General features: G+C 36.4%; 2 protein-coding genes across 3 annotated transcripts in view; one reads left to right on the top strand and one right to left on the bottom strand.

The window, feature by feature from the left end:
• GTF2A1L (general transcription factor IIA subunit 1 like) overlaps window positions 1-27975 on the top strand; it is a 121115-nt gene that overhangs the window by 47535 nt on the left and 45605 nt on the right. The window contains exons 7-9 of one of the 2 annotated variants that reach the window (XM_008976265.4): window positions 4478-4738; window positions 6352-6441; window positions 14083-16215. In XM_008976265.4, the coding sequence (XP_008974513.1) occupies window positions 4478-4738; window positions 6352-6441; window positions 14083-14190 (459 nt within the window). In that variant the 3' untranslated portion in view covers window positions 14191-16215. Of the gene's footprint in view, window positions 1-4477; window positions 4739-6351; window positions 6442-14082; window positions 16216-27975 lie in introns of those variants that run through there. The other variant, XM_055107996.2, reaches the window with a different exon arrangement.
• Window positions 21509-27975, bottom strand: part of LHCGR (luteinizing hormone/choriogonadotropin receptor) — a 70233-nt gene continuing 63766 nt past the window's right edge. The window contains exon 11 of the mRNA XM_003822690.4: window positions 21509-23584. Coding sequence (XP_003822738.3) covers window positions 22432-23584 — 1153 coding nt within the window. The 3' untranslated portion in view covers window positions 21509-22431. The remainder of the gene's footprint in view (window positions 23585-27975) is intronic.

Raw genomic sequence — 27975 nt, 5'->3', positions numbered from 1 at the left:
CAAAGAATGAACTTTTGACCTTACTGATTTCTCTCTCTTTTTTTTTTTTTTGGTTTTTAATTTCACTTTTTTTCCCTTTTAAAATTTTCATTATTTCCTTCCTCCTGTTTACTTTGGACTTATTTTGGCCTTCTTTTTCTAGTTTCTTAAGGTGGGATATTATGCCATTGATTTGAGATGTACTTATTTTCTGATATAATAATTTAATGCTGTAAATTTCCCTCTAGGCACTGCTTTGGGTACATCTCAAAAGTTTGGACATTATGTTTTCATTTGCATTCAATTAAAATTATTTTCTAATTTATCTTATGATTTAGTCTTTGACCATTGGGTATTTATAATTGTGTTGTTTAATTTTTAAATATTTGGGGGATTTTCCAGATATCTTTCTGTTACTGGTTTCTAGTGTAATTCTTTTGTGGTCAGAGAATATACTTTATATATTTTAAATTTGTTAGGGTTTGTTTTATGTTTCAGAATATGGTTTATCTTGGCAAACATGATATGTGCTCTTGAAGCTATTTGGCTATTTTTGGGTGGGGTATTCTCTATATATTAATTAGGTTAAGTTGGTTGATTGCATTGTCCAGGGTTTCCATATCTTTACTGAATTTCAGTCCACTTTTTCTATTGACTACTGAGAGAGGAATTTTAAGTCTTCACCTGTAATTGTAGATTTGTCTATTTTTTATTTTTATTACTTTTTAGTTTATTTTTGAAGCTATGTTTGTAGGTATATAAGTATTTAGGATTGTCATCTTCAATCGATCCCTTTATTATATTTAATGTTTTTTATTTATCTCTGATAATATTTCTGGTTCTGAAGTTAACATTTTCTGATATTAATATAGCAGTTTCAGGTTTATTTTGATTAGTGTTTGCATGGTATGTGTTTTTTCTGTTCATTTACTTTTAACCTACCTGTGTCATTGTATTTAAAGTGAGTTTCTTTCTTTCTTTTTTTTTTGAGATGGTGTCTCGCTCTGTCACCCAGGCTGGAGTGCAGTGGCGCGATCTCAGCTCACTGCAACCTCTGCCTTCCAGGTTCAAGCATTTCACCTGCCTCAGCCTCCTGAAGAGCTGGGATTACAGGCATGTGCCACCACGCCCAGCTAATTTTTAAAAAACATTTTTAGTAGAGATGGGGTTTCACCATATTGACCAGACTGGTCTTGAACTCCTGACCTTGTGATCTGCCCACCTCGGCCTGCCAGATAGACAGCATATGGTTGGGTCTTGCTAATTTAATCCAGTATGATAATCTCTATCTTTTAAATGAGATGTTTAGGCCATTTATATTCAATATAGTTATTAATCAACTTGTCAGGGTGTGTGTGTGTGTGTGTGTGTGTGTGTGTTTGTGTGTGTGTGTGTCTGTGTTCTTCCTTTTTTCTGTTTTCCTGAATGCTTTTGATTCTTTTTTGCTGTGTCACATCTACTGATGACCCCTTCACATGAAATTTTTACTCTGATATTGTGGTTTTTATTGTTAGAATTTTGTGCTAAAATTCTTGTGTTTCTTTTTTCTTTATTTTCCTAAGTCCCCAAACTTGTTATCTGTGCTGAAATTCTTTATTTGTTCATGGATTTTTTTCCACTTTTTTCCCTAAATTATTTGGTGTATCAATCATAGTTTGACATTTCTAACTGTCTCTGAGTCTGGTTCTCTTGATTGCTTTGCAGTGTGATGGTTGGTTTTTGTTGCTTTTAGTTTGTATTATTATTTTTGAGAAGAGTCTCACTCTGTCACTTAGGCTGGAGTGCAGTGGTGCAATCACAGCTCACTGCAGCCTCAACCTCCCTGGGCTCAGGTCATCTTCCTGCCTCCACCTCTTCAGCATGCACTGCCACTCCCAGCTAATTTTTTTTTTTTTTTGTATTTTTTGTAGAGATGGGATCTTGCTATGTTTCCCAGACTAGTCCTGAACTTCTGGGCTCAAGCAATCTGCCAGCTTCAGCGTCCCAAAGTGCTGGGATTACTGGCATGAGTGGCCATGCCCAGCCTCATTATTTTTGATTGAATGTCAGACATCTTATATATAAAGAGAGACTGAAGTAAATAGTATTTATAGTTGGGAATGGACATTACTCTTCTTATAGAGAGATATGTTTGTATGTCCCATCTGTAAGGGCTGTCCCTCCTTGGATTTCAGGCTGCTTCAAGAAAAGTTGTGAGTTTGTAATTTATCCAGCTTTTGTTCATTGTTAATGTGGTAGTGGCATTCTTTTCAGCTTTTACATTATGGGCAGTGGGCCCTCTAAGATTTCTCTAATTTATTCGTAACAGAATACAAATTTATCTTATTTATGTAATTTGGACTTATTTTCATTTTTGAGCACATAGCCATTAATTTTTGCATACATGTGATATTCCTTATATTTCATCTGTGAAGGAAATCTGTTTCCAATGTAGTAAAAATTAATTACATGTAAACTTACATAATTTTAGTCAATTTGAATTTTTCTACACAGGATTATTTGTTGGGTATACTTTTTTGAGGGTTCATTATTGGTAATATTCATATGGGTTTGAATCCTAGAAGGGCAGTTGTTCACTCAAAAAATAAGTTGAGTATATGCATATTATTAAAGTTGTATCTTAAGTTATTGAGATGTGTATTATTGTATTAAACATCACCCATGACTTGCAAACTCAGAAGAAATATGAATAAAGGGCATCTGTTCAAACCTTAGTAAAACTTCTTGGCTTCTGTTAGGAGCCTTCTTGACTGCAAATTCCCAAGACTTTCCAGGCTGATACGATGAAGGCTTTTTGGGTGCTGTATCACTCTTCATTCCCCTCTTCATAGCCCCTGGTAACCTTGATTTTACTGTCTGTTTTTATGAATTTGCCTGTTCTAGGTACCTCATATAAGTGGAATCATATAAGATTTGTCCTGTGTTTGCCTTATTTCACTTAGTATAACCTTTATATTTCTGATTGTAAAGGATGGAAAGTCATCCTTTCCATTTGCTTGGGCTACATTTCTATATTCCAGTCTTAAAGCTAATGTAACCTGTTGCTTATGTAATATGTGCGTCAACATTATGTATGCATTTCCAAAACAACCAGCATTATAGCATCTGGAGCTTTCACCAAGTTTTCAAGGGGCCTCTTACTTTTCCAAAGAGGTTAAGAACTACTGCTATAGATTCTGAAGCATATATAATCATATAAAACAGCCCCTGATCTTAAGGAGCTTGACATTTTATTGATCTTTGTCCTGTCTATGACAAACTGATGGGTTGGGGTGGGTAGTATGGTATGACCAATATAGAAGCCTACACTGAAGAGTGAAGCGCTGTGGCTTACGCCTGTAATCTCAGCACTTTGGGAAGCCGAGGCGGGCGGATCACGAGGTCAGCAGATCTACATCATCCTGGCTAACACGGTGGAACCCTGTCTCTACTAAAAATACAAAAATAAAAGTAGCCGGGCGTGGTTGCGGGCGCCTGTAGTCCCAGCTACTTGGGAGGCTGAGGCGGGAGAATGCTGTGAACCCGGGAGGCAGAGCTTGCAGTGAGCCGAGAACGCGCCACTGCACTCCAGCCTGGGCAACAGAGCGAGACCGCATATCAAAAAATAAATAAATAAATAAATAAATAAATAAATAAATAAATAAAATAAATAAATTAGAAAATGCCTATAAAATACTTAGCAGAGGGGTTTATTTGTTAACTGTGCTGGATGAAGGTAATGATAAAATAATAACCATCTACGTGACCAGCGGTGATTACTAAATTTCCTTTATATATTTTTTACTTTTGTTGTGCTGAATTATCTATAACATAAAAATTTGCCATTTTACCCATTTTTAAGTGTACATTTCAGTGGTACTAAGTACATTCACAATGTTGTACAACCATCCCCACTCTCTATTTCCAGTACTTTTTCATCTTCTCAAACAGAAACTCTGTACTCATTAAACAATAACTTTTCATTCCCCTCTTCATATCCCCTAGTAACCTCGATTTTACTTTCTGTTTCTATGAATTTGCCTATTCTAGGTGCCTCATATAAGTGGAATCATGTAAGATTTGTCCTTCTGTGTTTGGCTTATTTCACTTAGTGTAATCCTTTACATTTTTATTTATCCATTAAGCACAATGACATTTGTCTTTTCTATTTCATTGAATTACTGTTTAAAGTCAAATGAAATAGTTAAATCCTAATAGGTACTATATAAATTTAAGACGGTATGTATAAAACTGGTAAATATTACCTGAAAGTAATAAACTCATTTGCTGTCTCCCTGTGATTGTAAGTGGGTTACTTTATTTATAATTTAAAATATTATTCCTATGTTACATAGAAATGCTAGGCTTATTCTAAAATTCAAAGTTAGATTTTAATGTCATAAGAGAGAAGTTTGCTTGAACTGACCATTTGTGGAATGTTTGTTAATTTTAAATTTGGATTCAATATTTTATATACCTTATTTGACTTGAACTTTATTGTATTTCTTTCTCTTTTTAGGATTCTAATTCTCAGGTGGATTTAAGCATTCGGGTTACTGATGATGATACTGGTGAAATAATTCAAGTAGATGGAAGCGGTGATACATCTTCCAATGAAGAAATAGGAAGTACAAGAGATGCAGATGAGAATGAATTTCTAGGGAATATTGACAGGGGAGATCTGAAGGTACCTGAAGAAGAAGCTGACAGTATTTCAAATGAGGATTCAGCCACAAACAGTAGTGATAATGAAGACCCTCAAGTAAACATTGTAGAAGAGGTGAGGATGACTTTTGAGCTGAGACTTCCTTTATTAATTTATAACATTTCTACTTTATTATGCCTTGGAACCAAAAGGAATAGCAAGATTAATCTTTTCTTTACTCTTTTGAAATAAGACTTATTTGGGGCCGGGCACGGTGGCTCACACCTGTAATCCCAGCACTTCAGGAGGCTGAGGCGGGTGGATCATTTGAGGTTTGGAGTTCAAGGCCAGCTTAGGCCAACATGGTGAAACCCTGTCTTTACTAATAAAACAAAAATTAGCAGGGCATGGTGGCACATGCCTGTAAAGCCAGCTACTCAGGAGACTGAGGCAAAAGCATTGCAGGAGACAGGTTGTAGTGAACCAAGAAATGCCACTGTATTCCAGCCTGGGTGACAGAGCAAGACTCTTTAAAAAAAAAAAAAAAAGACTTATTATATGCTTGGATTTAAACTTTTAATCTTCAACTGTAATTTAAAACCAATAATAAATATTTGGGAATGGGCTTCTGTATTGGTCTTAACTAGAGGTAGCAGGTGATCTAGGCAATGGGAGTGGCTGTTAAAGAAGGCAGCCTAGGTAGAAACATATAGTATCTGCTCTAATTCTAGTAAATGTCATAAAATCCAGGTAGAGTGTGCTTATTAAAAAGTGTGTAAGTAGTATTAGCTATAATTTATGGTAGCCTTATATATGTGCCAGGCATCATATTAAGTCTTAAATGCCTTATCTTAATAGTCCCAAAGTCCTATGGTTCTTACTGCTATCCTGATTTTAGATATGAGGAAACTGAGATATGGAGAGTTTTAGTAACTTGCCTAAGGTCAGTCTTGTAATTATTAAATGGCCAAACAGGGATTTATTGATTTATTTATTTTTGAGACAGGGTCATGCTCTGTTGCCCAGGCTGGAGTGCAGTGGTGTGATCTTGACTCACTGCAACCTCTGCTTCCTGGGTTCAAACGATTCTTATGCCTCAGCCTCCTGAGGAGCTAGGATTACAGGCACACCACCATGTCCAGCTAATATTTATATTTTTAGTAGAGATGGGGTTTCACCATGTTGGCCAAGCTGGTCTCGAACTCCTGGCCTCAAGTGATTCTCCTGCCTTGGCCTTTCAAAGTGCTGGGATTACAAGCATGAACCACTGCACCCGGCTCAAACAGGGATTTAAACCCAGGCTATTTGACTTTTAGTACAATTATATTCTGCTGCTCTAGGTTCCTTTATTTCTTTGTTTTGGTTTGGTTTGGTTTTTGAGATGGAGTCTTGCTCTGTCGCTCAGGCTTGAGTGCAGTGGTGCGATCACAGCTCACTGCAGCCTCAACTTACTGGGTTCAGATGATTCTCCTGCCTTATTCTCCCAAGTAGCTGGGATTACAGGTGTGTGCCATCATGCCAAGTTAATTTTTTGTATTTTCAGTAGAGATGGGATTTCACCATGTTGCCCAAGTAAGTCTTGAACTCCTGGCCTCAAGCAATCTGCCTGCCTAGGCCTCCCGTAGTGCTGGGATTATAGGAATGAGCCACCACGCCAAGACAAGTTCCTTTATTTCTATATGTCTCTTTATCTTTAAACAATTTAAAGCATCATAAAATTCCTTAATGTGATCATCTTTCGTCTTTAGGACCCTTTAAATTCTGGAGATGATGTTAGTGAACAGGATGTGCCAGACCTGTTTGACACGGATAATGTAATTGTCTGTCAGTATGATAAGGTACTGTATTTACCTTTTGGACTTTGGGTTTATTAACTGCATTTATAGTAGAAAGGTATGTAAAATGATGGGAAATAAGATGAAGAGTTACACTTCACAATTAATCAAAACAGCAGTTTAATTCTGGAAATTCTGAGTGTGTATTTTGGGTCTAGCGCTGTGCTATGTGATCTCAGTGATACCAGAAAAAGTGACAGTCCTTAAGGAAGTAATGATCTTATTGAAACAAGATGTTTCTTTTGGAAAACTAGAAAGACATACAATGAGATGGTAGGTAAATCAACAGCTAAAATATGTGACAGGTAAATCAAATGCTAAAATATGTGGAATGTAATCAAATGCTAAGATGAGTGGCAGGTAAATCAAATGCTAAGATATGCAGCACAGATAGTAAGCCCTAGAAGTGGCTAGGAAATGTAAGAAATCATTTGTAGTTGGAGTTCCCCATAAATCCATGGGTGATGTGGGGTTTTGAAATGGGTCTTGAATGATTTGTAGGATACAGGTAAATATGGAGAATAAGCATCAGATAGAATAGCCCAATAAAAAGCAGAGAAATGAATGGATGTAGTATGTACAAGGGACACTGAAGAGATAGCTCTGGCTTGAACAAAGTGTCTTTTATTGGATGTATAGTACTAGGAAGTGAAGCTGGTTGGGAGACAGAATAGGAAGCAGATTAGAATATCCTGAATGCTAGTAGGAAAAATCTGAACTTGGTCTGAGGGACACTAGCCTTCTGAGAAGGTTATTGAGAAAATTGTAATTGGGTTTAAAAGCCAGATGTGTTTGATTTGGAAAAAGCAAATGGTAAAAGTGGGTAGGGCAGACGTGAAGTGCCCAGAACCCAGACAGAGGATGGCAGTGTAAGAACATGGAGAAGTCAGAGGTTATGATGGAAAAATCGGTGGGACTTGGTCATTAGTTGAAGGTGTCTCTCAGGTTTCCAGCCTAGAGATTATGTTAGTAGCAGTTTAACTCTAGCAACTAAAAATAATACTGCTTTTTAAAAAACACTACAGCTGTGATTATGTAGTCAAATGGGAGTTTTTGTCCTTAATTCATGAATATTTATATTCTTAAAGTGGCTTTGAGATATAATGAACATAGTATACAATTCGCCTATTTAAAGTATACAATTCAATGGTTTATTTAGTATATTCATAGATATGTATAACAATTATCACAGTCAATTTTAGAACCATTTTATCACCTCAAAAAGAAACCCCATACTTTTTGTTTCTTAGTGCAGTATTCTCCCCATTTTCCCCACTCCAAGCCTGTAGGCCTAAGAAACCACTGATCTACTCTCTATTTCTATGGATTTTCCTATACTGGAATTTCATATGAAAGAAATTATATAATATGTGGTCTTTTGTTACTGGCTTCTTTCACTTAGCACAGTGTTTTCAAGAGTCATCCATGTTGTAACATATATCACGTCTTCGTTTTTTAAAAAAATTGCTGAATAATAGTCTATTGAATGGATATGCCACATTTTCTTTTTCCATTTGTCTGTTGAGGGACATTTGGGTTGTTTCCACGGTAGGGGAGAAAAAAGTAATACCTTTTCCTTACCCATTGCTATTTCCCTGGTTGAGGCACCTATAAAAAAGACAGATTAACAAGAGAAAATCATTCAAATTTATTTTAACGTACATTTTACTGACACAGGAAACTTTTTTTTTTTTTTTTTGAGATGGAGTCTGGCTCTGTCGCCCAGGCTGGAGTGTAGTGGCATGATCTTGGCTCACTGCAAGCTCCGCCTCCCGGGTTCAAAGGATCTTCCTGCCTCAGCCTCCCAAGTAGCTGGTACTACAGGCGCCTGCCACCACGCCCGGATAATTTTTTGTATTTTTAGTAGAGATGGGGTTTCACCGTGTTAGCCAGGATGGTCTGGATCTGACCTCGTGATCCACCCGCCTGGGAAGTGCTGGGATTATAGGTGTGAGCCACCGCACCCAGCCGACACAGGAATCTTTAGAAATGAAGACCCAAAGAAACAGGGAAAACTATTTTTCTGGACAGTCATACCGAAGTATGATAGGAGGAAAAAAGGATATGATTTAATGACAATAAACTGGAGGAAACTTAGTAAGGCCTGTTTGTTCAGATTTTTGTGTCTCTGTGTCTTCAGAGATAAGGACACTTATTTTCCTTTGTGTATAGGGTAGGGACCTCTGTAATAAAGGTTTTATGACTTACTTTAAAGGAAGGTCAGATAATCCTTTTATGGCCTGGTTCAGGGGAGAAGGGTGAGGGCAAGGTCAGAAAGACTTTCCTGCTTCTGCCATTTTTTCAAATGTCAGGATGCCAGAACACATATGGGGTAATGTGTTCTGAACCCCATAGATACCTTTTTGCTGCTATGAATAATGCCTCTATGAACATTTGGGTACAGGTTTTTGCGTGGACATATGTTTTCATCTGTCTTGGCATATACTCAGGAGTTGAATTCCTGGGTCATGTGGTAACAGCTTAAGGAACTACTAGACTATTTTCCAAAGTGGCTGTACTATTTTACATTCTTATTAGCAGTGTTCGAGGGTTTCAATTTCTCCACATCCTGGCCAGCACTGGCCATAATCCGACTTTCTAATTCTAACCATTCTAATGAGTGTGAAATGGTATATCATTGCGGTTTTGATTTGTGTTTCCCAGATAACTAATGCATATTTACATATTTAGCCTTTTTTTTTTTTCCAGTCACAATTTGAATATATTTGGGGGGAAACAAAGAATAATGTTTTGAATTGCTGTAAAAAGAAATCTTTTTCTCTGAAAATAAGGTCACTTTCTCCACTATAACATTTTATACAAATAGAAAACAGCAATTTAGATGCTGAATACAAATATAAACATAAGAAGGAATAGGGGATAGAAAAGGAACAGTTCTTAGTTTGAAACTTGTTTTAGTTTCTTATAAACAATATATTGCCTTCTATAAAAAAACATTATAACGTACTTAATTATATATACATTCCATAAAGTCTCATGCAGAATTTTCTAGACCATTATGGATGTGGTATCCTTTGTTTGCCGCAATGTGGGAGATACCTTGTAATTAATTATGTAGTACTTTGTATTTTTGCGGTGTTTTATCATATATTATCTTTTGCTTCTTATAATAACCTTATGGAATAGATAGAGGTGATATTAAATATACACTGCTAACAAATCTAGTATCTGAGAACACTTCTACTTAGTGAATATTTTAAGAACAGTGGTAAAAAATTAATGGAAAGCAGGACATTGGGGAACCATTGAAACATTTTAAAAGGGGAGTGATGTAGTCAGAAGATAGCCAAAAGAATGTATCTAAAGGTCAAAGTGGGGTGAGGAACACTGTTATAGTGAATCTTTATGAAAGAAAAACTTTCCAGTGCTGGTCACTGGTTGATTTGTTTCAAATAGTATTGAATGTAACCCAACTCAAGTGAATTGAAAGAACTTTCAGTAGTCTCTTTTAGAGCTTTACTAATTCAGTGTGTTTTATGGGCTTAGCGCGCTTTTGTTATGCCACTCTGCTAACTTACTCAGCTTATTTTAAAGGCAGGTAGTATCAGTTCCTCTGGGAAACTATTACAAATGCAGAATCCTGAGTCCCACGCCAGAGTACTGGATAAGAATGTACATTTTAACAAGACTCCAAAATGATTTGTATGGCTGTTAAATTTTGAGAAGCACTGTTTGGTTTCTTTAGTATATTTTATTTGGATTTGATTAACAGATGGAATTTATCTTTAAAATTTAGAGATGAACAATTGGGGGGAAAACTTTGAAAATATAAACATGTACAGTGCAAAAGGGCTAAATGAAGGCCACTGGTTTACATACTGGGTGAGAATTAGTTAAATGGTATAGATATTTTGTTTCAGAGGCCTAGAGAATGTCTAAAATTAATATAAGGATTTAAATAATAAAGATATAGCGAAAATTAATGGTGAAATGAAACCTTTTACTACAGATGGAGGTGTTCTGTGCTACAAATAGGACACTATTTATAGTGGAATGTGAAACCATTTGAATATCCTATATCTTCGTTTGACAGTTTAGCAGACTTGCTTATAGCTGACTTTATCCCTTAGATGCTATACAATGATTAATTTCTAGGTGTGTAGCATGGTTTCTTTATATATACAGAGAGAGATATGTATATATGTGTATATATAGTCTCTTTATATATATCTATATATCTCTCTATATAATAGTCTATATATATGTACATTTCCTTTGAATAGATAGTGCATACACATGGTTAAAAAATCAAAATACTGTAAAAAGGTATACAATGAAAAGTCTGGTTCACATTCCTTCATCATTTTTGCTTTCTATTAGTAGCTCCTTTTCCTGTTTTGAATGCAAATAAGTAGTTATATTAGTTTTCATCGAATTTCTTTATTCAAATACAAATACAAAAGATAGCATAAATAACACTATATTCTGTACCTTGCTTTTTTTCTTTAAACAACGTATCTGTCAGATCTTCCCATATAAGGAGGCTTTCTTTGTGATGATATTTTAATGGCTGTATAATATCCTATTGTAGGATTACTAAAATTCATTTAACCAATCCTCTACTGATGGATATTTGTGATTTTTCAGTCTTTTGATTTGAATTACTATGTATATAAGACATTTTCATAATGTGTGCAGATATATCTATTAAATCCCCAGAAATGGGATTCTGGGTCAAAGGGCAAATGTACGTGGTTAGGTATTCCCAAAATGCTCTCTAAGAGCATTTTGCCATTGTGAAAGACGAAAAGTGATACCTTGTTGGAATTTTTAACTTTCCATATGTTAAAGGGCCTTTTGTATTTACATTTTGTGAACTGTTTGTTCATAATCTTTGTCTTTTTAAAAAATTGGATTATTTGGTCTTATATTTAGTGATCTCTAAGAGCTCAATATTATTTTGGAGAAAATGAGCTTTTTGTTATACACAGAAGTACTTTTTACTCAGTTATTTTCATTGCTTTTTCTTTTCAATATGTAGATTTTGGATCTGTCAATCTTTAATTTTATGTCTTCTGCATTTTGAGCCATGAATAAAAAGTTCTTTCTTACCTCAGAGTTTTAAAGGGAAGCTCATGTTTTCTTCAAGTATTTCATATATATCTATATATCTATATCTATATCATCTATATCTATATCTATATCTATATACTCAAGTCTTGATTCATTTGGTGTTTGTCTTGGTGTATAATGTAACATATGGTTTCAACTTTTTATTTTTTTTTTCCAGGTGGCTACTCAATCTTCCTAACATTTTTTAAGAAATCTATTTCGTCCCTAATGTTAAGAAATGATTTATCATCTGCTACTGCATTTCTAAATGTATTTGGGTCTACTTATTGATTTTCTGTTTTGTTCCATTGGTTTGTCTGTCCATAGGCCTATGCTACTCTGATTTAATTATTAAGATTTTTAATATCTGGTAAGGCTAGTAATTCTTTACTAATTTTTTTGCAGAGTTTTCCTGGATATTCTTGTTCATTTTTCATATTAACTCCAGAATCAACTTGTCTGGTTCAAAATAAAACCCTGTTGGTATTTTCATTGAGATCACATTAAATTAATAAAATTTGTTATTTTAATGATGCTGGGGAGGAGTAGATTGCAATTTTAGATGGAGTGTTTAGGGGGGCCTTATTGAGAATGTAATAGGGTAAAGATCAGAAGGAAGTAAGGGAATGAACTGTGAGGATATTAGAGTGTAAGCATTTTAGACAGAAAGAACAGGAAATACAAAAGTCCTGAGGTAGGAGTATGCCCGTGTGTTCAGGGAACAGTGCAGAGGCCAGAGCAGTAAGTGAGGAAAAATGAAGGATTTTGTAGTCCATTGTAAGGACTTTAGTTTTTGGATGGGAAGTCATTGGAGAGTTTCGACAAGAGAAATGACATCTGATTTATGTTTTTAGCAGACACTCTGGGTATCCTGTTTATAGTAGACTGAAGTGGGTGTTGTCAGGGAACAAGGGTAAAAACAGGAACTAGTTATGAGGCTATTGTATTGATCTGGGCAAGAGAAGATGATGGCTGAGATAAGAGTAACAGTAGTGGAAGTGGTAGAAGTTTTTGGAATATGAATATGTTTTGTAGGTAGAACTAACACTTACTGATGGATCTGGATATGGGATGTAAGTAGCAAGCATAAAGAATACCTCTAATATTTTTGACTTGAGCTCTTAGAAGAATAAGTGGTCATTTCCCAGTGAGGTGGGGAAGATTGTGAGGTTTGGGGAAGACAGTATAAGTGTCATAGTTGTAAACTCTGAGATGGGTGTGTGTGTGTGTGTGTGTGTGTGTGTGTAATACACAGTCTTTAATATTTTTTCTTGAGTTTTAAAAAATCTAATATGCAATAGTTTTATTAAATACTTTTTCAACACAATTAGAGGTGATTATATGATTTGTCAGTAACTGAAGTAATATGATTTTTATATTAATAAATTCCTAACATTGAACTATTGTTGTATATCTAGAAAAAATATAGTCACTAGATAAAGGTACCACAATTAGTTGTTGCTTCTGTTGTTCTCCTAATGCTGCTTATATTTTATTACCTGTGCTGAGTTTGGGATGTTTGTTGTCACCGTTGTATTCCCGAGAGATTTTTAAGACACGTGCAAGTGACTGTGCAAGACAATTTGGGAATAAAACTCAGAAAAAATTTATTAGGACTTTAAAACCCCCCCATAAAAATAGGGGTTTATCCTGTGTGTTTTATTATGCTTCACAAAATGCATCTGAATACCAGTCACAGCCTTTGTTCTTGGATTTGACTATTTGTAGTCAACAACTAGGTTTAAATTTTACTCTTGATCTCAGATCATATATTCCTAGGGCTTTTAAATAGTCACTTGCAGTTTACTTAGAGGTAGCAATGATTTTATGGCTTGTTACCTCTTGAAGTATTAAAATTTCTTATTTTTTATTGTGTCTGTGTCTAGGCTGATTTATGGAATCTAGAAAACAGCCAGCAGAGTCTTACAGATTATAAGCTGTATATTCTGACCTTGTTCAGTGGTTTATTGCGAATTTCTTCCTCATGATGAAGTATCACTTTTTCATTTCTGATAATATTGGCTACATCTTCCCTGTTTATTCCTTTGCAGACATACTGGACTCTTTGCTGTTCTTGAACAATCCAGGCATGCCCCTCTTTAGGACTGTTCACTTCTATTCCTTTTATCTGGAATGCTCCTGAGTCAATATCTGCCTTGCTTTATTCCTTACCTTCTTCAAGTTTTTGCTCAAGTGTCACCTCAAATGACAGCTTAATATTCTACATAATTTACTTATGTATTAGGTTTCTGTCCTTCCCTATTAAAATGTAAACTCTTAAAAGGCAGGGATTTTTTTTTGGTTTTACATATACAGGATGTGTGTTTTTATATATAATATATACAGTATAGAAATATATGTATCTTAAACTAATATATTTCCAGTGCCTAAAACAGTGTCTAACACATAGGAACTCAAATGTTTATGGAATAAACAAACTATCTTGAGGAGGTTTTAGTTTTAAGGCACTCACATTTCGGGTGAGAATAATCCCATTTACTGTAGCAGAGAAATGCAGGTGATCCTTTAACTTGTAAAATTAATTAATGTAAACTACTTTTCTCCCTCCAGATTCATCGAAGCAAGAACAAATGGAAATTCTATTTGAAAGATGGTGTTATGTGTTTTGGAGGGAGAGACTATGTATTTGCAAAAGCCATTGGTGATGCAGAGTGGTAAACCTTGTGAGCTCAGTACATCTATTTTGTGAACATCAGTTGGACTATATTGCATATTGTGAATTCATTTTTATTTTGAATATAGTCCAGCACAGAGCTGTTCAAATTTTTAGTTCACTCTATGGAATTTAATAAAATTATAATTCAGATGCAGATACAATTACACAATTTTATATGTATTTTGTTTTATGTCTTAACAGGGTTTTTTAAAACTCTCATTCTATACCATTACAAAGCATAGATGCATCAGGATAATGGAACATGAAGAAGTATCACATTTCTTTTTTCTTGAAGTAAAATTTAAATCACACTTCAGTTCCCCTGCATGGTAAAGTCAGTATCAGTTATTAGATTGGGATCAGCATTCCTCCCACCTCTCACCAAACCATGTTATAGAACGTCCTTGGGAGTCTTTTAAGTAGTGGGATATTCGAGAAGGCGTCTTTGGGTTTTAATTCTGTACTGATCACTGGAAGTATGTTGACTGTTTAAGCCCAGATAGTCCCCTGGAGGCAGGCGCCTATACTATTATTTGAACATGAAAATCTTTGCTGAGGCTAGGATCCCTGTAGCTAAGGATCAGCCTCTCTGGACTTATCATTTGGCTAGGCCATTCTTCTTTATATTTCTGGGGAATTGTGAGGAAGTGGGTTAGGTTCCTGTTCTACTTCTTGAAATTTCATATTTCTGTATTTTTCCTAATCATGGTGTGTTTTTTTTCTCTCTCCCTACTTTTTCTGTTTTTCGTGCGGTGGAAGACCCCTTTGCAAACCCTTTCCCCTTCAAAGGCAGTACCTCACTCTCTTTTTCTTAACAGGGATCTCCTTCATTGATTTTAGGCTTTCTGAAACAAAAGTCAAGAAGAGATGTTCTCTTCAGGAATTTCTGCTTTAGCAGTCTCATTTGAGATACGGAGGACTGGATAACTGTCTTGAAATCACAGAGAGAAAACAAAACATCAGATAAATAGCCCTCATTTTCCTGTGGCAATAAAAACCAAAGCAAATTAATATTCCGATAAGTTATTCTATAATACTCTTTTCCTTAGTAGATTCACGTCTCTCAAAGAAATATTTTCCCCATCACTCTGCTGCTCTTAACAGGTGGGGCACATATGGTCTGTAAGTCTAGGAGCTCTGTTTTTATCCCTGAATGGTGTTTTTAAGGACAGTAACTGTCATAAAAAGAGCAGTGCAGGGATGAGTAGGTTATGGCCTATTAAAGCTCCTTAAGGATTCGATGCCTGGATCTGACTGGTTACAGGGCAAATTCCCTGTATCTTTTTGGAAAGCAACCCTATTGGGGAGTTTAATTTTTTTCCAACACTTTTCTGTCCTACCCAGGAGGCTCAGCTATTGGTATATCTTCTTGAAATCTGGATGGATCTCCTCTGGGTCCTGGGCAATGTGGATGGGGTATTGTCTCCAGCCTAAAGTAGGCAGCTGCATGAGGATTCAGTTAGTACTAGTGAGTGGGCTGGTCCCCTAACTGTATTCTCCCACTAGGCCCTCTTCATCCTTAGAGTGATTGACCTTTTCCTTATTAGCAGTGCTATTCTAGATCCTTCTCTGGATCTTGAGAACTCCCAGGAGCTGTGGGTTCTTTTCAAGGGTGTTGCCTTCCATGAAATGTCTGTATTCTCTACATGGAAAGCAAAAAGAGAGCCCTCTGCATCTGTCTCTGAAATGTACCCACTCCAGGGCTGAGGAGTGTACTTTCTTCTTCCTGTTTTCTTTCAGGCCCACCCAGTCATTCTGTATTTTCCCCAGGCAAATTTTATTGCAAATTAAGGGCTGAATTTATTGATAAGGTGTACACACCTGGGAACTGGGAATTAATGTGTTGGTTCAAGTGCCTGGGGGAGGCAATAATATTTATTTCTAAAATTCTTTTCCTCTTTTTCACTGTGAACTTTAAAATCTCATTTTACTTTAGTGATTTTTTAAATGGTATATTACAAATACTGTTATGATATTGGGCCTCTTTATTTGTGTAGTATACTTTATCATTAAAGAATTAGTCATGGTTGTTCCATTTGTGTTTCTGCTTGCCCTCATGCCCCTCATCTTTTAAAAATGCAAAAAATCAATTTAAATGTACGCTTATCACAAAACAATAATAATAATTTTCCTTGCATGCTAACATAAACCAATTACATAGTTTCACTGGTGACTACAGAGAGAATTAAGAGATCACCAAATTATTTTGGATCTGTTACTTTTTTATTGGTCTCAGATAATGCTAGGAAAAATCCTAGTTCTTGAGAAGTCATCTGAACAGTGACTTTAACATTTTTTGGCCAGAATCTACCCTAAGAAATACAGTTTAACAACTCAGTATATATTTGCATGTCTACTGACACACAGAACACAAATGGAACAAAAGTTTCAGAAAATCATGCTGCCTTTAGCATATGATAGCCTTCCCGACATCATCTATTTGATTCTGTTTTGTTTCATTAAAAAAATTGATGGTGTTGACCCACTAAATTGATTTCACTACCTACATTTTTAACCTGTGTAGTAAAGATAGGGTGAGACACTAGTTAATTTTAAAAGAGAAAATTATTCTTTAAAAGCCCTGTAAGTCAGGAGAGTTTACCTGAGACTTGGCTTTGATATCATATTACTTTTACTTTCAGGAACCTCTTTATTATGTCCGAGGTAAACATTTCCTATTGCATTTTTATAACAAAATACTCTAAGTTTCTTAAGTTCTTATAAAGACAGTCTCTTGGCAAATGTCATTTCTAAGCTCTTTTATAGGTAGAGAAATTTCTATGTCAGTATACTTTGAGAATTTCTCAAGTATTTTTGTTAGCATGCTGTAGTTCTTTCTTCCCTCCCTCTCTTCCTCCTTCTTTTCCTCCTTTCCTCTCCTCTCCTCTCCCCTCCCCTCCCCTCCATTTCTCCTCCCTTCCCTTTCTCCTCCCCTTCTCCTCCCCTCCCTTTCTCCTCCTCTTCTCTTTTTTTTGAGACAAGGTCTGGCTCTATCACCCAGGCTGGAGTGCAGTGGTGCTATCTTGGCTTACTGCAACCTCCACTTCCCAGGCTCAAGAGATCCTCATGCCTCAGCCTCCCAAGTAGTTGGGATTACAGGCATGCACTACCATGCCCGGCTAATTTTTGTATTTTTTGTAGAGACAGGGTTTTGCCATGTTGCCCAGGCCTGTCTTGAACTTGGGAGCTCAAGTGATTTGCCTGCCTTGGCCTCCCAAGGTACCAGGATTACAGGTGTGAGCCACCACACCTGGCCTATGCTATAGCTCTTTCTTACATACTTTCTTCTTTTCTCTGTAGACTAAGAAGATCTTGCTGAGTTCGTACAGTTAGTCTCTTAGGGACTGACCAACTGACCTTGTCTGGTACATTTACCTATTTTATTCGATGTGCAGAACACCTCAGTCATGGCTATAATATATGTAAATAATCACCTCTGTAGCTCAGTCTCCATAGAGCAGCAAGAAATCTATTGACACACTCAGTTTCAGTCACTTAGGTTGTGTAGGAAAAAGAATAACTTTTAGAGTGAATAGCATCAGTTAATTGTCGTGGGTAAAAAGGGAGGGGATTTAGTGGGAGATTTTATTTTGACTCATATTAGTAGGTTAATATTATCCTGGTTTTCATGTAAATACACACTAAGCCAGGTGAGAATGTTGTGATTTATAACTAGAAAGCTAAATTATAAGTAGAAAGCCCTAGGTAATAACTCTTAGGGGGAAAAAGATAAAAATATTGCTCATTTTGAGGAAAACATTATTTCTAATTATAAACACATTTATTGAAATATTTGTGACAGAGATTCTTAATTTACATGTGGACTTACTACAATCTGAGGAAACCAAAATCATGCCTTTTACAGCAAATGTTATAAATGGAGGAAAAAATACCATTGCCCTTTAAAATCATTTTGTAAATTTAGATGAGTTATTCCAGATGAATTAACCCCTCTTAGCCATTTTGCAACCTACTAGTGATAATATCAAATGTTGGTTAAAAAATACAAAATAGAAATATAAATTTATCAAGTATTGCATTTTTATGATTTAGGTATGAGAGATTATACAGAATAAGGATACACGTTTTCTATGAGACCATCTCATATAGGAAATGCTTCTTAACTAGGACAATTTTATTTTCAGTTATAAAAGTGAATCAGCTAAAAAATTATTAATCATCTATGATGTGTAAGACTCTAGATATAGTCGGAAACAGAGATGAGTGTATCACTAAAAAAACTCCTATCATAGGTGAATAAGCAGTGTGCTTGTAAAGATAATTAATAATACCCAGCATTGTAGGGTAAGAGACAAATGAGTGATGCAGAGGACAAATGCTAAAGAAGTCCAAAGAGAGAGACCACTGTGGGTTATACATTATTTATGCCCTACTTTATTTTGGATAAAGGAAGAGTCTTGACTATAGTAGATTAAGGAGAAAGTAAAGAGAGTTTAATTTTTTAAAAATAAAAAAGGCCGGGCACGGTGGCTCATGCCTGTAATCTCAGCACTTTGGGAAGCCAAGGTAGGAGGATTTCTTGAAGACTGGAGTTCAAGACCAGCCTGGGCAACATGGCTAAACCCCATCTCTACAAGAAAAAAAAAAAGCCAGGCATGGTGGTGCATGCCTGTATTTCCAGCTACTTGGGAGGCCAAGGAGGGAGGATCACTTGAGCCCAGGAGGTAGAGGCTGCAGTGAGCCTTAATCACACCACTGTCCTCCAGCCTGGCTTACAGAGTGAGACTCTGGTTGTTTTGTTTTGTTTTGTTTTGTTTTTCTTTAAGAAAAAAGATAAAAAAGATGAACCTATGGTTGTTTTAGGGCCTTAAAGGATGCAGGGAAGGACAGGTAAGGGGTAAGATATTCAGACAGTGAGAATGGCATGGGCTCCAGCATGGATATTCATAGGGCATGGCTAGGGAAAAGTGATTAGAACAGTTTGTTTCATGTAGAAAATCAGCAGGAAATAAAGTTAGTAGATTTAAAGTAGATCAGTAGAAATAAAGTTAGAGCTCTCTGAATGTTAGGCTAAGCTCTAAAATTTAAATTTATAGGTCTGATGAATTGCTCAGGATTTGTTTTGCAGGTATATAATAAGGTGAAATAGGATTTTATGACAATTAATCAGTGGTAGTGGGTATGAGAGTATGGACATGGGAAAGATTGGATAGGAATAAAAATTAGGGAGATACTCCAGGAGTAAGGGGAAAATGATCTGAGATGTGGGTGTGGCAATAGGAATGCAATATTTTTTTCAGTTTACATTTACATGGGAAGTTTTTTTTTCTTTTTTGAGACAGGGTCTCACTTTGTTGCCCAGGCTAGAGTACAATGACATGATCATAGCTCACTGCAACCTTGAATTCCTGGGCTTATGTGATTCTCCTGCCTCAGCCTCCCAAGTAGCTGGTACTACAGGCATGTTGCCACCACACCTGGCTAATTTTTTAATTTTAATTTTTGTAGAGATGGGGTCTCGCTATGTTGTCCAGGCTGATCTTGAACTTTTGGCCTCAAGTGATCCTCCTGCCTTGTCCTCTCAAAGTGCTGGGATTACAGGCATGAGCCACCATGCCTGGCCCTGGAATATTAACTGGTGTAGAAGACAATTCAAAAGAATAACTGGTAGATCTTAGCAACTGAAGAATATGGGAATGAGAATGAGGGAGACAATAAACTGTAACTCCATGTGTTAAAACTTATAATGTAGAAAATAAACATCAGTTTTTGTGCAAAGGTCATGAAAATTATTGAGAGTATGCGTACAAGTAGCTTGGTCTCAAACTGCATTTGAGTGTGTAATTTAAAGTTTCTCCACAAGAATAGATTTTATTTCCCTTTTTTCCTTTGTGCTTTTTTTGCTTACTTAGCTGTTTTGGTTCTGGGATTTATATATGAAACAGAAAGTTTGTGTTAGGTATACAGCAACATGACTAATTAGTATTCTGTTATATTGCTGAGACAAATTTTAGAACACTAGCTTATGAGAGAGGCCTGCATCTGAATAAAGACAAGTTACTTGTTATGCAGCAGAAAAGTCAGAAATGTGAAAAACACAGTACAGAGAAGAGATTTTATAAAATTTATAATGTTATGATCTCTTTGAATCACTTTGCACAGTGGCATAAGGATTGAAAACAGATTGGATGTGTAGCATGTCTAGTTATGTCTATACATTTATATAATAAAATCTCAAAGCTAAAAATTGGAAATAACACAGATATTCATTAATAGAAGAATAGAAACAATATTCTATTCATACAATGTAATACTAATCAGCAATATTCAAGCAGTAACATGGATAAGTAGCAAACACATTGGGTTGAGTCAAAGAAGCCTTATACAAAAGAGTATATACTATATGATTCTGTTTATATGAAGTTCTAGAACAGACAAACTAATTGGTGGGAGAAAAATAAAAAACCATCCTTCCCTGTGGGGCTGAGGGTCAGGAATTAACTGGGAAGGGGCATGAGGGAACTTTCTGAGGGTGATGATATTATATTACTATGCCTTGATAGAAGTTTGGGTCAGAAGTTTGGGTCACATGGTGTATGCATTTCTCAAAACTCATTAAATGGTATGCTTAAGATTCGTCCATTTCATTATATATAAATTTTATCTAGAAATGTAAATATCTTGGTTAGTAATAAAAGTGCCAAAATGTTTAGGGCTAAGTACTGATGTCTACAAATTACTCTGAAATGCATCAAAAATAAGATGAATTGATAAATAATGAATAATTATATACATATGTAATGAAGCTAATATGGTAAAATATTGTTGAACCTAAGTGGTGCTCTATGGGTGTTCACTGTACAATTCTTTCAATTTTTCTGCACATTTGAAAAGATAATAAAACGTTGGGGAAAATTTAAGGAACTTTGAATGCATATTAAACCTTTAGATGACTGTTTTACCAATATGGGAGTCAGTAAAATACAGTGATTAAGAGGCTGGGGTCCTGGATCAGAGCTTTGAGTTTAAATTCTATTAGTTGGATCTTTTATTCGTTTTGAGAACTTTGACAAATTGTAGGTTTTGCTCTCCTATAAAATGTGAATAATATCTACATCATAGAGTTTTATGAAGATTAAATGGGTTAAATTATATAACGTTTTTCAAGACGTTTGGTATAGAATTAGCTTTCAATAAGAGTTACTTTAAAAAAGTCAAAGGGGCATATAAAAAACACTGTAGTTAAAACCATAGTTTTGTTGTCCTATAAGAGACAATTCTAGTAAGTAAAAATATCTTCCAGCAAATATTGAATGTCTTTTCCTATACTCTCCAAAGGATAGAAACGATGAAACTTAATTATTTTTAAATATTTAAACATTTTATTTCATTCAAATAAAAATATAAGCTCTAGAAAAAATTGTTTTCATTATATGTTTCATAACTTCAGAGTAATTCTAACTCAGCACATTTGTAGTGTACCATTGCCAAGATCTTGAGGTAGGAAGCAGGAAAACAAAATGCACTGAGACAGGGTTCCTACTCACGAGGAGTTTACAGTCTACAGCTTAATGTTTCACTAAGCAAATAGGCTGAAATGTGCTTTCAGATGTTTACCTTAAATTATAAATAAGTAGAATCCAGATAGGGCATAGATAAAAGTCTCTATAATAGAACAGATAGAACTTTCTGTGGTGATGAAAATATTCTGTGTCTGTGCTGTCCAGTATGGTAAGCACTAGTCACACGTAGCCATTGAGAACTTGAAACGTGGCTAGTGCAACTGAGAAACTACATTTCTTATTTTATTTAATTTTAATTTAGCCACATGTGGCTAGTGGCTACCGGATTGGACAGTGCATCTCTAGAGTGTGTTTTTCAAACTACCTGAGGAAAAAGGCCAGTTATTTTAAATTTCTGATCTGTTATGAACTAATATTTTTATAGAAAGCAATACAAATGACGAAAATGAAAAAAAAGATATGCAAAATACCTCCTCAGTTTTTTAAAAGATTCATCAAACAAAATTACTGTGTCAAAATTTCTATAAAAATTTCTAAACACTCTCAACTTCAGTATTTATGCCATGTAACAATGACAAATAGTTTTTAGTATGGCAGTGGTCATAGACTATACTTTCTACTAGGTAGAAGTCTCTTGCCTAATGTACCTAAAAATAAATAATTTCCTAAATCCAACCCTTTATATTAAAATTACTGGTACAGGTAATTTTTTTTTACAGGTTTAAGAACAATTCAATAATGCAGTTACTGATGTAACAGTTAACACTCTGTGTAGCAAGTCTTGTCTAGGAGAGCTGTACCTTGACAGTGCAATGTGGACAACTTCAAGGTGGGTTGAGAAGGCTTATTTGATCCAGTGAAGCCATTTTTGCAGTTGGAGGTGTAAGCTGAAAAATCTTTCCTTCTATAAAGTTCAGCCCGACGTTTACAGCAGCCAAATTTGCTCAGCAACAGAAAGAAATCTCTTTGGAATGTCTTAGTGAATATTGCATACAGAAATGGATTGGCACAAGAATTGATGGGATAAAAAAGAACCAGTAAAACTTTAGAGTTGGTTACTGTGATAAGAGGTACTTTGAAGGCAGCTGAGATGGCAAAAAAAGAGATAGGTGCCATGCAGGTGAAATCGGTGAAGATGAGGATTGCCATTTTCTTAGCAATCTTTGTATCTTTATTGGTAGCCATTAATTCTGGGTTTCGAACTGCAAAATAAATTTTAATGTAGCAAGCACAAATTATGAAGAAGGCCACCACATTGAGAATCAGGATGGTTAATATATAGACTTGTGAGAGAGTGGTTTCCACATCCATGGGGAAGCAAATACTGACCTTCATGTAATTGCTGACACCGACAAGGGGCAACATAGCAATTAGAGAAGAAAAGAGCCATCCTCCAAGCATAATCAGAATGGCATGTCTTAATCGCAGCTTTTGGTCCAGGTGAATAGCATAGGTGATGGTGTGCCATCTTTCTAGAGTGATGACGGTGAGGGTGTAGACAGAAAGTTCACTTGCGAATACAGTGAAAAAGCCAGCAGTGCTGCACCCACTCCCTGTCTGCCAGTCTATGGCATGGTTATAGTACTGGCCCTTGGTTTGGGAATCAACTGAGGCTATGAGCAGCAGATAGAGCCCCATGCAAAAGTCTGCAAAGGAGAGATTGCACATGAGAAAACGAGGCACTGTAAGTTTGTAACGACTTGTCAGGAGAACAAAAAGAACAGTCATGTTTCCCATGATGGCTAGAATATTAATCAGCCAAATCAGGACCCTAAGGAAGTCATAGCCCATAATATCTTCACAGGGATTAAAAGCATCTGGTTCAGGAGCACATCGGGGTGTCTTGGGTAAGCAGAAACCATATTCATAGTCCCAGCCACTCAGTTCACTCTCAGCAAGCATGGAAGAATAACTGTAAGAAGAATTATTGGCTTGAGGTAAGGGATTTTCTCTGAGTATTAAAAAATTCAAGAATTATGTTTCTTTAAAGCCAAAGAAACAAAAGGAAACAAAGCCATAATAGCCTCAGCCTTACATTTATTTGTTAAATTATTTGAGAACTCTGATTTGATGTAGGAGTACCTTAAGAAGGGAATGAAAAGCCATTTAGACTATATATACACACACATACATACACACATATATACACACATATATATACATATATACACATATATACATATGTACACACACATATACATATATACACACATATATACATATATACACGTATATATACTATACATACATATATATATATAACATTGATACAAAAACTTAATGAAGCTGTTTACAAAGGATGACTTTCTTTGGAAAACAAGTTTAGAAAGACAATCTATGCTTGGTAAATCTAAAATAATCCTTTCTTGGCATTTTCTTAACTATTTATCTCTCATTTAGTTGCCAACCAAACTGCTACCAAGCTGTTCGTATGTAGTAGAACACAAATGGAATTGGAAGGCTCATGTTGTTGAAAGTCATTAGCTACTGGTGGACTTGTTTGCACTTAAGTCCCTAGCTAATCAAATAGTCCAATCGAGAAATAGAAACCAAGGATAGATGATTAGAAATTTAGGAGCAGAGGAAGAATATAGTTGTGGACAATAGGAAGAGATGGTGAAAACATTGCTCTTTAGGGGTATGAGTCAAAGACAGAGGGAGGCTTAAGAGGTACTTTGTCCCTAGTGAAAGAACAGTCCTTCCTTTGCCACTCCTTTCCAACCCCACTGATACTTCCTGAGTTTAGGGTCTTTTCCTCTCTCTCTCTCTCTTTTTTTTTTTTTTTTTTTTTTTGAGACGGAGTCTTGCTCTGTCACCAGGCTGGAGTGCAGTGGCACAATCTTGGCTCACTGCAACCTCTGCCTCCCAGGTTCAAACGATTCCCCTGCCTCAGCCTCCTGAGTAGCTGGGACTACAGGCGCATGCCACCACACTCAGCTAATTTTTTGCATTTTTAGTAGAAACGGGGTTTCACCGTGTTGGCCAGGTTGGTCTCCATCTCCTGACCTCGTGATCTGCCCGCCTCGGCCTCCAAAGTGCTGGCATTACAGGCATGAGCCACCACGCCCGGCCCAGGTTTTTGTCCTCTCTTATGGAGCAATTAGTTTTCTTCCTGATATCCTTTCTCCAATTTTAGCTCTCTCCCTAGTCCATTCTGTATGTTCCTTCTAGAATGGCCTTTCCCAAATACAAAGTTTTGGGAATTCACTTACCGAATTCAAACCTGCCCCAGGCTCTTATTGGCTATGAGATAAAGTCCAAACTCATTGTGATGACTTCCAAGGCACTCCTTGGTCTGGGTTCTGCCTATCTCTCCAACCTCATCTCTAAGAAGCAGTAGTGCTGCAGAATTCAGAGAATGGGCTCTGGAGCAAGATTGCCAGGATCCATTCCTAGCATGGCTCGTACAGGCTGTGTAATCCGAGGAGAGTTAATTAATATCCGTGTGCCTCAAGTTCTTTATTTGCCAAGTAGGGATAATAATCATACCTTCTATGTTACAGTTGTGCTAACAGTTGAATGCATTCATACATGTAGAATGTTTAGAATAATTCTTGAAGCAATCAATATTAGGGATTCTTAAAATTAGCTCTTGCAGATCCCTTGGGCAACCTTCCCTTTGGTCACATAAAATGACTCGTAGTTCTCTGAATAAGTTCTACTGTTTCACTCCTCTGTCTTTGTACGTACTTCTGCCTAGAATTTTCTTCCTTTCCTCATCTCTCTGGTGAATTCCTCCTCATCTGTAAAGATAAGCTCTTCTATGAAGGCTTTCTTGATTATAGTACCCAAGTATTATTTATCCTCCTGCCAGAGCTGCACTTAATACAATTGCAATTATCAAAACCTATTGCAATTAAGTGATGATGCATGTCTATCTTCTTTAATTGTCTAATCACTTCTTGAAAACAGAGGACTAGGTTTTACTTATTTCTGAAATCCCAGTGCCTAGCACAGTTTTGGCTCAGAGTGTTCATTCAATACATGTTTGTAGAGTGAATAATTCTAAACCAGGATGATTCTAGCTCTGAAAGGAACTGAGAGGATACAGGGACAATGAGCACACAGCATGATGCATGTAGGCTCAACAAACATTTTTGTTTTTACCCATCTTCTGCTAATACAATCTTAGGAACTGGAGAAATGGGCATAATTTTTCTGTCAAGGCCATTACATATATGTATTTATAATACATTTTTGTATAATACATGAGGAGCCTTATGGTTCCTACATATTATTAAAAGCATATTTTCCTCTGCTTTTGAAAGCTAACTTCCCATGTTTTGTATTTTAAGTGCATACCTAGTTCAGTGAGTGGAGGAGATAATAAATTGGAAGAATACAATACTGAAGGGAAAGAACACAGATTTTTAAAAAGAAAAAAAATCTGTGACCTGGGACTCCGAAAATATGTTAGAGTATTGTGGAGCCCAGTTTGGAACTAGAGAAGGGCTGCTGCTATGTACAGAAGACCGCATAGGAACCTCTCGTGTTTTATTATTAAATATTGTTATAACCAGCACATTTGTTTGTCCTCTTCTCACAGACATCAATATAATTATCATTTTTTAATCTTTAAAGGGAGGAGATGGTTATAAAGAACTATTACGGAAAATAGATCATAAATTTCTTAGCATTAGAAAGGTTTTAAGGCTGGGCGCGGTGGCTCATGCCTGTAATCCCAGCACTTTAGGAGGCTGAGGCTGGCAGATCACCTGAGGTCAGGAGTTTGAGACCAGCCTGGCCAATATGGCAAAACCCTGTCTCTACTAAAAATACAAAAATTAGCCAGGCGTGGTGGTATGCCCCTGTAATCCCAGCTACTTGGGAGGTTGAGGCAGGAGAATCGCTTGAACCCGGGAGGTGGAGGTTGCAGTGAGCTGAGATCATGCCACTGCACTCCAACCTAAGTGACAGACCGAGATTCTGTCTCAAAAAAAAAAAAAAAAAGGGTTTTAAAGGCCATCTCATTGAATCCTTTCATTTTATTGGTAACGAAACCAAGATTAAAGGAGGTAAGTGACTTGTCCAAGTTCTTTTGGGGATAGTGACAGTGGCAGCATGAGGTCTTCATAATCACAGTTCAGAGACCTTTCCCCTAACTTCACTCTCTCTCATTGTTTTTCAAAGTGTGGTCCTTGGATCAGCTCCATCAGAATCACCAGGGTGTTTGTTAAAATGCAGACCCCTGGCTTTACCCCAAACCCTGAATAAAAAATCTATAGAGACATCGCCCAAGAATTTGCATTTTAAGTAAGTTCTCTGGATGATTCATACAAAATAATAGCCTTTGTTAAATTAGATGAAAACAGTCCAGCTATTCCTGATTTCCTTTACTCCTTTCCCCTTATCAAAACTACTTCAGCTGTTAGAAGCACTATTGTAAAACTTCTAAAAATTCTGCCATGATTTCTGATTAAATTTATATCAACAAGAGGTCAAACATGTTTTCTCACTTCCTCTTGCTGTCTGGTCCTTTGTCCTTTCTTTTTTTGCCCTTCTGGGCATATGTCTAGCAATTTTTCTCCCTGGTGATTTGTCTTCGGACTAAATGCCCACCTGCTGTTACTGGTATTTGTGTCCTGGGATGGCTCCTGAGGGCAGCATCATGCTTATTGACAAAGCCCAGCACAGAGCTGTCTTTAGTATTGGAGGCTATGTGGGGAGTATGAATGGACTCACATGGGCTTAGTAATATTGAATCAGAGGAAGGAGAGCTGTAGCACCGCTGCTCCAGTCACAAGAAAGAAAGGAGAAAAGATGGGAATTTTAGGAGGACAATAGGGCCAACCATAGAGGTAAGGACACATTATCTTGGGGAGAATAGGTAAGCCTTAGTGGCTGGCTCTAGAATTTCTAAACTCTAGGGACTGAGGAATGGCTATCTGGTGGGAAGTAGGAGGTAGGAGATTTATCATAAAATGCTTTCACAAGGAGAATGCTCTTTTTACTTAGATTTTATGTTAATTTCAGTTAGTTTTGGAGATGCTAGAGATTAGGGACTTGTCTTAAAGCAGTGATAGCATAGCAAACTTAAGGTTGTATATGCTCATTTGAGAAGGTTTATGGTGAGGACTGGTGAGGATTATATTGAGGATGGTTTAAAGTCTTCCTTCCCCTCAAACCACTCCTTGGTGCTATTATTAACTATATCCATAAATGTTTTCTTGATGATAAGAATAAAGTCATGTGGTTGCAAAAGAGTTACATAGAAGGTTGCTGATAGAATACTGAGCAAGAAGAGAGGGAAGGGTGAAGAAAAGGCCACTGGAGGATATGGGTGCCAGACCTACTGCGAGAAAA

This window comes from Pan paniscus, chromosome 12, assembly GCF_029289425.2.
Source record: "Pan paniscus chromosome 12, NHGRI_mPanPan1-v2.0_pri, whole genome shotgun sequence".
NCBI lineage: Eukaryota > Metazoa > Chordata > Mammalia > Primates > Hominidae > Pan > Pan paniscus.
This window is presented reverse-complemented; position numbering and strand designations above follow the sequence as displayed.